Raw genomic sequence first — 13,061 nt, 5'->3', positions numbered from 1 at the left:
GTTATCGGTTTTTGAAAAACAGTAAAAAATTATTTAATAGCTACAGCTCAAATGGCATCAAATTTCAATCTGAAATTGTTTGTAGTTGTTTGTAGTTTATGAATTTTTGTTTATAGTTTAAAAATAAGTATGTTTTTGATTCTTTTAAACCAGTTATAAATTATTATATAACAATAACTTGAATGGTATTATACTTTTATATAAAATTGTTTGTAGAAATTGTTTGCAATTCAAGAATTTTTTCATAGGTTAAAAGTAAGCATGCTTAAAAACAGAAATTGTGATGACATTTGTGCTGCAGTTAAAAATTAATCCTTAAATGTTTTTTTAAAAATCAATAATATACTTATCTTTAATTATAAAATAAATTTTGAACTACAAACAACAACAAACAATATTAGATTGAAGTCTGATGCCATTTAAACTGTAGCTATTAAATAATTTTTTATTGTTTTTTAAAAACCGATAACATATTTATTTTTCAACTGCAAACAAAAATTCTTGAACTACAATCAACTACGAACAAAAATTCTTATACTACAAACAACTACAAACGATTTTTAATGACGACATGATGTAATTTTTTTTTATTGTTATTTAATAGTTGTTATTTAAAAGTTAATTATAAACATATTTTTTAACAACAAACAAAAATTTTGATACCACAAACAATTACAAACAATTTTATATAGAAGTAGGGTGCCATTTGTGCTGTAGTTATAAAATAATTCTCAACTGTTTTTTAAAAATTAATAACGTTCTTATTTTTAACTATAAACAAAAATTCTTGAACTACAAACAACTACAAACGATTTCAGATTGAAATCTGATGCCATTTGAGCTGTAGCTATTAAATAATTTTTTACTGTTTTTTGAAAACCGATAACATATTTATTTTTTAACTACAAACAAAATAATATTTACTACAATCATTTACAGACAAAATCCTACAAGAAACACACTTTAAAATCTGATTTTGTAAAAGTCGGGTGCCAACTTCACGGAGGTCCACATCAACTATACACAGCGTTGCCAACTGTAGTGAATCGACTACTACTAAACGTTTCGATCGATTCTACCAGAATCGACTAGATTTTTGCTTAGGTTTTATTAAGGGTATTGGCAGAGAGAAGAGGAACCTTTCTGGTATTGGATACTTTAAAATCAATTTTTAAATTTTATAAAGAAAGATAATTTTTATTATTGAATATTATTATGCTCTCTAAATGTAATGTTTTAATAAAAATTTTTAATTTCATTTGGATCTTGAGTTATATATAGTTTTCACTTTTTTTAAAACCTTTCGACTTTCAAAGGTAAATAAATTAACGAATCGTCTTAAACTATTCTTTTTATATAATATATTATGCCCATTCGAACATCCTCTATGCTGCACATTCTAAAAATTTAATTCATCAATTTAGCGAGCATAAGAATATCCAAATATTAAAAAAAAATTTTTTTTACTAAATTTGCAAATTAACTTTTAAAGAGTCCAATACCCAATACGCCCGTAAAAAACATTTCGAAAATATGTTTAGCAAATGTTTTTATTTTATAAATATTTATAAGTATTATTTATATCACAGGCATAAATCACACGAACTTTTGCTAGATATCGTATAAATAGAAATATAAATTTTTTCATTAAAACTATATTGTGCCGATTGTTTCGGCACAGCAAATGGGCACGCGGAGTACTGAATGAAACGAACTGAGTATTGCTTAGCTCGAATTTATTATTTCACAAAACGTTGGCGACGCACCGAACGCGAGTACAGTTTCGAAGCAAGTGCCCTTAATGGCACTGAGCCACCTATTTATAATGTGCGCGAGGAATGCTTCTAGAGGAATCCGTCGGTTGTCGAGGCTGTTATTCGACTTCCTTTGCTTATGCTTAGTCAACAACGGCGATCCCGAATTCCTCTAGAAGCTCGCGCAAACACCGGAGATCACGCTCTCTCCCGCTGCCGTTCACGCGTTGTCACGCCGCTGCTGGCTTGGTCGCGGCGCGAGAACGAGCAATTCGGCCGTCGGATACAATTTGGATGCGATCTCGCACATATATGAACATGTCGAACAAGTTAAACGCAATATAGGAACAAATATTTGTAATATGCATTATATGTCACATTTTGATTAATACTTTTTTTGTATTTTTATTAAAACTATAGTAACTTGAAATAAAAAAAAACCTCTTTTTTGTAATTTGCACATATTGACTAAAAATATAGGTCATGCTTAAAATCAAAGTTATTACTATTTTAAGAACAATGAACAAAAATCACTTAAAAGTCGAAATCAAAGTCAATATTGTCATCATCAGTCGGGTTATTTGGTACGTAGCATTCATTTGTTTTTATTTTTTTTACGACGTCGTTTGGTAAATCAAATGTTTTGCAACATTTGTTTACTCGTTTTAAACCGCTGCGGATTGCCAATATGGCCGTGAGCATTGGTAGTTGCATTTTGTTGCGCAATTTGGTTTTGGTGATGTTCATGGCACTAAACAAACGTTCAACTTCTGCGTTGGAATGAGGTAATACTAACAACTCCATAGCAAAATTCGCCAATTCTTTGAATGGTTTGTTGTCACCTGCGTCCGTATAGCGATTTACTTCATACCAAAATTTTTTTGTATCTTTTATCTCATTCCAATGTAGAAGTTGTATTTTTTGCCATTGTCGCTCAATGATATCGATAAATTCAGCGGGTTTTTTAAACTCAATCAATATATCTGTTAGTTTTCGTTTGTTGCGTTTTAGCGCTTCTTCGACACTTATACTTGAAATGTGTTGTAAGACTTCATAATTGTCGGGCAAACGAATTTGTATTTGCTCAATCAGTTTGAGCAAAAAGTTGATACACCTGTCTCTCAATTCTCTCTCAGCTTTTTTAGAAAAACCGCTGTTTTTCATTTCCGTCACTTTTGTTTCAAACAAGTACCCTAGATAGCAACTGCGATCGACATAATTATTTATAGAATCAGAGAAAACATTCAATTTTCGCCCCGGAGGTACAATTATTTTCACAAAAGTATCTAGTAATAATTTAAGATCCTTCAAAAGTTTTGTCGGATCAACGTCATTAGATTCAAATAATTTGTTTACCATTTGAAGCTCGACAAGTATTGGCTTTAGGAAACACAAATATGCATAATTGATGTTGTCATTGTAGTTTTGGTACAGCAATTCAGCCATATAGCATTTGTCCCTTTGTCGACTGATGTTGAAGTGACACTTCAGCGATTCCCATTGAGTATATATTCTGCTTACGGCAGATTCTATGGAAAGCCACCTGGTTTGGCAAGCTTGAACGATTTTTAATGGATTTTGATTGTCATTCAACGTTTGATATATTTCTTTATAGGCCGCCTGCCTCAACGTCGAGTGACTGAACCAGTTATACGTTTCTTGTATGATGAACTCCAAATTTCTTGGTAGACATTCCTTTGTAGCGGCAGACACGCCGAGCTGCAAGGAATGGCATAAACATTTAATTAAAATTAAATGTGGGACTTCAGATTTAAGTTTTTGGAAGACGCCATTGTTAACACCAATCATCACAAAAGCATTATCTGTGCCAAGACCCATCAATTTATGTAAATTTAGCTTAAATTTACGCAAGGTTGCTTTTATGCAATCAACCAATGAATCCGCATCACAACTGATCAAAGGCACAAGATCGAGAAAAGTATATATGATTTTGTTTGCATTTTCGCTATAGTAAATTATTACGATACCCAGATATTTTTGTACGGAAATGTCGGTTGATTCATCAATAATTAAACTATAGGAACTCGACCCGATATCTTCCCTTAACTTCTCAATGAAATAAGGACCAATGACGTTTTTAATTATGTTGGAACATTTTGTTCGGTGTAGTTGTAGATAATCAGCCGAGTTGATGCCACTAAAGCTGATTTTGTAAATGTCGTTGAGGTGATCAATCGTCCTGATAGAGGTATGAGCGGCGATAAATAGACATAATTTTCCCTCGGCCTCTTTTGTTGCGTCCAATGTATCTAGCCGGACAAATGGTATTTTCGGATTAGCCTTCGGCCCCAGAATAATATTCAGATTTTTCTTGTGATACTTGGAATTTCCATGATCCTTGAGAGTAGCATATCTACTCGTCATGATTCTATTGCAGGCATTGCACTTTCCAACAACTCCGTTTGTCGAATTTACTGCAATTAGCCAGTCCTTGAATAAAGGATCATGCAGCCATGTGTTTCGAAATTTCTGCTCATACTGTGGCTTCGGCATCTTCAGAAAAATAATTGATTAAACATTAGCAATAATTTTTAAATAAAAAAAAATGGTATCAATATCTTAAGGTATTAGACATCTCAAAACTCTCAACTTCTGAATTTGTTATAAAAAAAATGTCAACGTTGTTTTACGGCTCATAAACAGTGAGGTTAAACAACGTTTGTCAGCTTACCGAAGAACTCGGAAAAAAAGGTTCCGTTACATAAATAAATATATAAATAAATTACCTTAATCAAGATTCTTCGAACGAGGCATGCGGTGCCAATAAAAGCCGAAAATCCTGTTTACAAAAAAAGGGATCAGTTGTTGTGTTCAGTGCTTCCTGCGCACCGGCAGTTTCATGCTTGTTTCTTGTTTTACGGCGACTGACGAGAATCGAGAGTGGGCCAACACCCAAGCGCTCTTACATTCTGTAAGATCGTAAATAAATCGTAAAAAAAATATTAACAATGTTTATTTAACAATGTATTGTATAATTACCTCAGTTGGACGGGATCGAACATCGAATACGCCACCACAAATTATGTATTGGATGTCGATCACGTAAGATTTATCGAATGAAAAATGACATATCTCACTCAAATATAGGCTAAAGCTACATGATTATTGATCAATTCAAGAAAATTCGAGCGAAATATATCACTTTTCATACGGTTAAATCTTACGTGATTGATACTGTGACCACACAATCACATGAGTGAACACACAACACACATGCGCAACGATACGTTCAAGTTTCCGGCAACGTGGAGTAAAAGTAACTAATCACAAGCCTTTTCGGCTTCGAACTTGTTCTGTGATTGGTCGTACTAAGACTGGAATCCCGTGGAGTGCGAAACTGCACAAAAATAAACGACCAATCACAGTTGTTTTGTAGCTTCGTGAAACCGCTGTTGAAGCATTTCTGCGCAACAAAAATTCTACTAGAAAATCTATTGCGTTGCTAATCATTTTATCAGAAATTCGACTATCCATTAAAATGGATTTTTAGCCACTAGATGACTATGTTGTTCTACCAGATCTAGTAGAAATTATACTGAATTGGCAACGCTGACTATACAGACTATACTGCGTTTAGTGCGTTCACGGAGAGCGGGAAAAAATAGTAAATAGTGCTGCGACTAGCGTATACAAAATGGGCCATTCTGAGCTTTGTGATTGGTCAATTCTTCTAGAAGCATACAACCAATCACACTATACGGAATATGGTCCGTTTCGTATGCAAACAATTCACAGTTGAGTTCGAGACTCAAGGCTATACACCTATACACCTATACACTATAAATGTAGAGTTACAGGCAGGCGCGCGGTATCTCGCGGCCATTTATGGCATGGTTTACTTCAAAAAAGTTAAATTAAAAGTTAATAGTTATCGATGAGATGTAACTAAATTAAGTTAAAAGTTAAGAGTCTAAAATGTAACTAAGTTAAAAATAATTAACTTTTTAACTTTTTAACTTAACTTTTATCTTTTTAAATAGACACTACCCAACCCTGAAAAAAGTTGAATTAAAAGTTAATAGTTACCGATAAAATATAACTAAATTAAGTTAAAAGTTAAGAGTCTAAAAATGTAACTAAGTTAATTTAAAAATATTTAACTTTTTAACTTTTTAACTTAACTTTTATCTTCTAACTAGACACTACCCAACCCTGATATCATGTAATAACAGGAATCGTGAGATCCCAGCAAACAAAAATAAATTTAAATGAAATTAAAATTGCAATTTATTTTAATGTATTTGAGTTTATGCGTCAAAATCCTGGAGTATTTTTCGATTCAAATAAACTCAAATGAATTAAAATACAAAATGCGCAATTTATTATTTAAATTTGAATGTATTTTGGGAGTGATTAACATTGGTACTACGCTCTCGCGTTACTTCATCCACGCAATCGAATGCTTTGACAGATTAATTATTAATACGCCAATTTACACATACAACGTTAACAGTCACACTAACGGAATTCTCACGGCGAGGATTCCGCGACAATTTCGAGTTTCGTGAAGATATGAATTAAAAAGTAATCACAATCTTGCCAAAACAGGGGCCACGCAAGTAACACGTGCATAAATATTCACGTAACAATATAGTACGGCTCAATAATCTTGAACGATACAAGTAGCAAGTCTATGCTGATTCTAACTCAGGGGCAATGAGTGGGGGGGGGCGAGGGGGAGAATGTAGGCGCAGAGGTATCTGCGGTACTTACCGCGGAGTGAGTGGTGATTTGCAAAGTCTGACGGGGGAGGTGGGGGTCAGCCCGCGGTACTGACCTGGGAGGTGAGGGTCAGCCTGCGGTACTGACCACGCGTGAGAGTCAGCCCCCACGGTCCTACCCGAGAGTGGGGAGTGATACTTACGTAGAGTGGGTGGTGATCCTTAAGATGCGGTGGGTGGTATCACCCACTGATCTAGAGGTGGGATTGATTGACAGGTGGCGGTCACCCATGCGGTATGTAACCGCCGAAGATGAAGATGTTGGGGAGAAAGGGAAAGCCCGTAGTTAGAACCGGCATGTATAATATTTTTATAATAACGCGGCAAATTTCCGCGGCGGTTCTCTGCGGCATTTGCCGCGGCGCATTTCGCGGCGGTTTCCGCGGTGCTCAAATTTCGCGGCGGTTTCCCGCGGCGTTTGCCGCGGCGTATTTTGCGGCGGTTTCCGCGGTGCTCAAAGAACGATGGCACTTTAGGGCCGAAATTTGCCCATAACGGGGAACCTGTGAATTTGGTATATTTTTATGTTTTTGGGTCTGCTAAATTCAAATATTAAATTTAAAATTGTCCAAAGTGTAGGGAACTTTATGAAAATACGATATTTCTACACAAAAACCTAGTTTTGCGATACATGTCTTCTAATAGTAATTTTGAACTCAAAGACCTCTTTTTTTATGAATTTCTTTAAAAATGGATCTTTTAAATCACTATATACTTTATAATTATGCATATACACATATTCATATATATATATATATATATATATATATATATATATATATATAGGTATATATATATATATATATATATATATATATGTATATATACACATATATGTCTATATATACATAGATACATACAGGGTATCCTATTGTATTTTTATTTTCTTTTTTATATTTTTTTTTATTCTTTTTTTATATTTTTTAGATTTTTATATATTTGTTTAAATATTTTTATATTTTTTATATATTTTTATTATATTTTATTATATTTTTTTTTATTTTTTTATGTTTATAAATCTTCATGATATGGTGATTTAAAAGACCCATTTTTAAAAAAATTCACAAAAAAAAGGTCTTTGAGTTCAAAATTACTATTAGAAAACATGTATCGCAAAACTAGGTTTTTGTGTAGAAATATCGTATTTTCATAAAGTTCCCTGCACTTTGGACAATTTTAAATTTTATATTCGAATTCAGCAGACTCAAAAACATAAAAATATACCAAATTCACAGGTTCCCCATTATGGGCAAATTTTGGCCCCAAAGTGCCATCGTTCTTTCGCGGCGGTTTCCGCGGCGCTCAAATTTCGCGGGGCCCGCCACCACGCGGGAAAAATAAATACTAATTTTTATATCCTACCCGAATGCTCGCAGATGTTTTCCCATGGCGTCGCGCTTCGCCGCGTCGGCGCCCGCACGCGAAAATCCGCGGAAAAATTAATAAAAAATCCCCCCAAAAAAAACTTACCGGTAAGTCACTGTGTCGATTGTGCAGATGGTTCTCATATGCAAGGTCAACTTCCAGCATATACCCGGTATCTGAGCCAAATGCAAGTTTACATTAAAATTGTCAACGTTTTTGACTCATTTAAATTTACCGTATGGTAACGGTTGACACATTGCCCACCCATAAAGATTATTCACATCATTATACATCAAATAAGTTGACGGTTTTGAAGGATCGTACGATTTCATGTACTTATTATTAGCCTTTGCATATTTGCCCGAACATTGGCTTAAACCGCCACGAATCCCATGTTGCCCGTAAAGTAGCATTTCTATATCTGTGAGCAACTCGAATCTTATACCCGTTTTCTTCAACATTGCATCCCATGTGTAGCCTGGCAATATATAGTAATGCGCAGTGTCCAGACCGTAACTCTGCATGCTTTTATCACGAAAGTTTTCAAAAATGTCGGCTAATAATAAGACATCCGCTTGCAAATATAAATCGCTGTATTCGGCCAGTGTTTGAATTGCGAACCGCTGCCATACGTTCTCGGCATGAGCGTAATCATGCTCTGATATCGTCTGCCCGCTCAGTGAACTATAGAAAGATTCGCGCGGAGGTAAACGCGTTTCTAAAAGCTTGTCAGCATCATCAACGTACAACGTGCGAAGAAACGCTTTTGCGCGTGAGGAGTTCGAAATCTTTGTTTGACAACTTGGAAAATTCGGAACGAGTAATTTTTAATTGTTCAATACTTAGAAATGACGCCAATTTTTTGAGGCACGCACTTAGAAATTTATATGAGTCGATGAATCGAAATCGTATACAATTTCGTACTTTGCCCGATTTTGTTTCTACGCCGGTAGCTGAGACATGTTTAGTAAACAAAATATATTTTTCTTTATTAATCAGTAGTAAATCAATCTTGCCTTTGAACGCGGTAAAAATTTCTTTTATTATAAAATGCGCGTCGTAACCGCTCAAATTATGAAAAACGACCGGAATAACGTACGTATTCTTATAATTTAAATTACATTTATTATGAGCGGGACCGCGATACTTGCTGGTCAAATGACAATGATTACGCACCCGCCGATCAAGCCACTCGTTACGGATAAGACCCTTATCTGATATAAACTGTTTTTTGCATATATGACAATTTGTTGCGTTTAAAAATGCCTCTTTCTGCTGTATAGTTAATTGTTCCATTGAAACATTGGCGGATATTTGGGCTTTCATGTCATGCGCAAGATTTTCTCATTCTTTCGCGAACCACGCGACGCAGTCCTTATCGCGGCAAAAACGATACAATAATAACGCGTCGTCGAATGAGCATTTAACATAGTAAGTTATGCTATATACCTTGTGGTGTTGATACGCAAAACTCTATGTGTTCTCTGATTCGTTCTTCATCTTTCTCAATACGCACTCCAAATCGGCGTAAATTACAAAGGGTACACGCTCCTTGTTATTGTATGAGTCGAATTCTAGCCATTTCTGGTCCTCTCTCGGTAGTATGATGGCGCAGTCATTTACTTTCTTGCATTCCATTTCGTGCGACTGCAACTTTTCCTCTAAGTGGAAATAATGCAGGTAACTGTAATGAACAAATTATTTGTACAAAACAATAATTTTAAGTGATGAAATTTTTTTATATTATTACACTTACCGATCGCAGATAAATTTCTTGTGTCCGTATTTGTTTAGCTGTGAGCTGATCAGTCGCGACAGGTTCTTAATCCACGCAAAGTGACCGTGGGTGACGTCATGTTTACCTTCCACGTAGAAAAGATTGACGTGTTTCTCCTTCGTATCTTTGATCAGGCGTAATGGTACAATGTATTCTATCTTTCGTTTTCTGTCCAATTCGGTAGTGTACAGTTTGTGCTAGATATCCCTGAGGTCCGATTCTAGGGTCCACGTTTTGTTCATAGTTGTTTTTACGTTCATGACTATTATAACCGGATGCTGCGTCAGCAATCATGAATGTATCGTAGTGTTAGTAAATTATGTTTTAACAGCCGACCGATGTAACCTCAATTTTGATCGGTGAAATCTCAGAAATATTCCAAAGCTTAATTATAAGGAAGCGGATCAAAGCTTTTGATAATTATCGCTACAAACACTCCGTTGTTGACTATCCTTACATTTATTAAGTAATACAGTGATTTCTTGCACCAAGTTTTATTATTACCTGTAATTGTGAGAAAAACAGCTCACAAAGTATATTTTTTTATTGCCAAATAATAGCACTTTTTATTTTCAAAACTACAATTTATCTGATATATCAAAGGCTTCGATCCGCTTCTTTTCAATTAAGCTTTAAAATATTTCTGAGATTTCACCGATTAAAACTGAGGTTACATCGGCCGGCTGTCAAAACATAATTTACTAACACTACAATGCATTCATGATTGCTGACGCAGCATCTAGTTATAATAGTCATGAACGTAAAAACAACTAAGAATAAAACGTGGACCCTAGAATCGGACCCCAGGCATATCTGGCACAAACTGTACACATTTACCAACACGTTATTTAATCGTTCAAATTTTCCAATGTCTTTCACTTTCATTGGAAATTGAACGTCTTCAAACTTCAAAACTGTCGAATAATGCGGATACGACGATTCCCAGTCGGCATTTTTTTCAGCCGGATGCAAGGCGGCCGTCACCGACCACGCGAAGCAAGCATTGTCTTTTGATTGCATATTAATTATTGCACGCTTGTCACTTGCTTTCTTCGGCATTTTGATGCAACATCCCGCGTGCATGGGATTAAGTTTGTTTATATTCACCATCAAGTTTTGAATTCTATGTAAGGCCCAGCCACTACTTCTTGAAACTCATCGAGCATCGCTAATAGCATTTCGGTTACACGCTGCTCGTACCATTCGCGCAAATTTAGCTCGGTATAGCTCATGGTTCTTCGTCGCGAGACTTTTATTATCGCGGTCGTTACCAATGTTTACAATTTCACCGTTGAATACGGTATTCACCTTTACATTTCCATGTTTTGCGATAGGTCTCGCACTTGCTCGATCACCAAATCACTAGCGTCTTCCAAGAAATGTCGCGGTTCAATATAATCGGCGTTTATTACAGCACCCGTAAGAATACGTAACTCAAACGCGGCCTCGATCTTGCGCCAGATGAGTGATTTTTTGCCACCGGCGCTTGTACTAGCGTGCGCATCACCTCCAACGTGTGTTAAACGCATTTCTAACTGCGCTTTTGCACCTGCGAGTCGCGCGATTCTCGCCACTATGGATTGTCTAGAGCCAACGGTGAGTCAAGAACGTTTGGCACTACTACAACATTTTTCGAGATACGCGAGGCACTCTTCTCGTTCCACCCATGCACGACACTCCTCTTGAGTAGCGATCTGCGAGCATCGCTCGAGCAGTTTGCGTTCAATGTTCTCCATTTTTCAGTTATTAGTACGTATCACACGCTTTCTCGGAACACTTGCACGTATTTTTTTTACATAATTTGCAAATTTGCTGTGCGCTTAGAACGTTACAGTATCCGTTTATATATTTTAATTCACAAAAAGCAGGAGGTATAGCGTATTTCCACCAAGGATCATCCTGCTCTCTATTTCTCTTTTCAACCCACTGTTTAAATAAATTAATCACTGCAGGTTCGCGCTTATCATCGCAGTTCTGTGGTGGTGGTGTATACACGTTCATTGCAAGCAATTCGATGCACTGCCCATGACCAGCGGGAATCGTAATCTACAGAACAATATCGTATATAGAGATATTCTGATCAATTTTATTTGCCCACTAGTATTTGTTTAATTGCTTTTCTTCACAATTATCAAACGCACACAGATGGTCCAGTATGAGCAAATACAATTTCCTTTTCTTGTAGTCTGACAATCTACAAACACGTTCTGAGTTAATAATAATACCTTGTCTCACGGCACGTTCACAGGTACCACGTATTCCTAATTCTTGATCGCAAAGGAATTTTATCGACGATACTCGTCGTGGAACATCAGTTTCTTCTTCTTCCGGCATAAACACATTATCGAGAACGAACACAATATTTTCTAGATCAAAGTCTATAAATAGATTTATGTCTATAAGGCACTGCGTCGTCAAACTCTATTTTTGGCTGCGTTTATTGTCTATATATATATTTTTACATATGCATACATATTGGGCACATGTTAGCTGGATTATACACATACATTGGTGCAACTTGTCAAAGTTCACTTGCACATTATTCTCGTTGTCTTTGTGACGATCGGCCATTTCTTTGACCACCAACAATAGAGTCGATATGCTTCAAAGACATCTACTGATGTCCGAGCGCTAATTACATATCTATTATACGTTGTCTTTTGTCTGACGAAAATTGCATCATCTAGTGGGGGCATGAAAAAATCTATCCTTACCACCACTCGAAAAACCAATGAAATATTCTAGATCATTTATATACTGTTGCATCAGTGTGTCTCTACATTAGAAATCTCGATTAAGCAAAGGGAAGAGGCAGGCTTGCGCGTGGTACATATTTGCAGCGGCGCGTGCCGCAAACAACTTGTTCATACGTGTTCAAGGGTATGTATATATTACAATAGAACAGCGAGCATTCAATCAAGGCATACGCTTCGTCTTCGATGTAATTCGATACCTTTGTGATTAGCCGCTGTCAAAATACACGGCAAGGCCATGCCTGAGAGCTGTATCGACAAAGAGCTGAATCAGCAAATATAATTTAAATGAATAATATTCTATAAATTTCGAACAATAGGATAAAAAATTACGAGACTTGAAATTTATATGTATTGGAATACTGCCTTTAAAATGGAGCCAAAAACAATACAAAATAAATCTTCTGGAAACATTTATAATATAATATAATAATATAATATAATAGCGAGCATAAAGTAGCGGCGTTTTACTTCGCCTACAATGTAATCGTATATCTTTCGTCGGGAAGGTTCCGATAGCGCACAGTACTATTGCACACAGCCAATCACAGCGGCTGGTGCCTAGTGATATTCTTCTGTTCAAGCGCTATGAGTGGTTGTGAGTGGCTTGTGTGCAATAGTACTGTGCGCTCTCGGAACCTTCCCCATGGAGATGAAAACAACGATGATC

General features: G+C 36.0%; 1 protein-coding gene across 1 annotated transcript; it reads right to left on the bottom strand.

Moving 5' to 3' along the window:
- Positions 1 to 1,747: 1,747 nt before the first annotated feature.
- LOC113005286 lies at positions 1,748 to 4,967 on the bottom strand. Its single transcript, XM_026140623.2, has 3 exons — positions 4,755 to 4,967; positions 4,502 to 4,684; positions 1,748 to 4,268 (listed from the first exon to the last, which is right to left on the bottom strand). The coding sequence occupies exon 3, from the start codon at positions 4,266 to 4,268 to the stop codon at positions 2,289 to 2,291; it is 1,980 nt and encodes a 659-aa protein (XP_025996408.2). The 5' UTR covers positions 4,502 to 4,684; positions 4,755 to 4,967; the 3' UTR covers positions 1,748 to 2,288.
- Positions 4,968 to 13,061: the final 8,094 nt, after the last annotated feature.

Source organism: Solenopsis invicta, chromosome 5 (genome assembly GCF_016802725.1).
Source record: "Solenopsis invicta isolate M01_SB chromosome 5, UNIL_Sinv_3.0, whole genome shotgun sequence".
Lineage (NCBI taxonomy): Eukaryota > Metazoa > Arthropoda > Insecta > Hymenoptera > Formicidae > Solenopsis > Solenopsis invicta.
Note: the sequence above shows the minus strand (reverse complement) of the source record. Positions and strands in the feature narration are given on the sequence as shown.

Bases quoted from the DNA above. Each gene is read 5' to 3' on its own strand.
- LOC113005286 (XM_026140623.2), bottom strand. From the start codon at position 4,268: ATGCCGAAGCCACAGTATGAGCAGAAATTTCGAAACACATGGCTGCAT.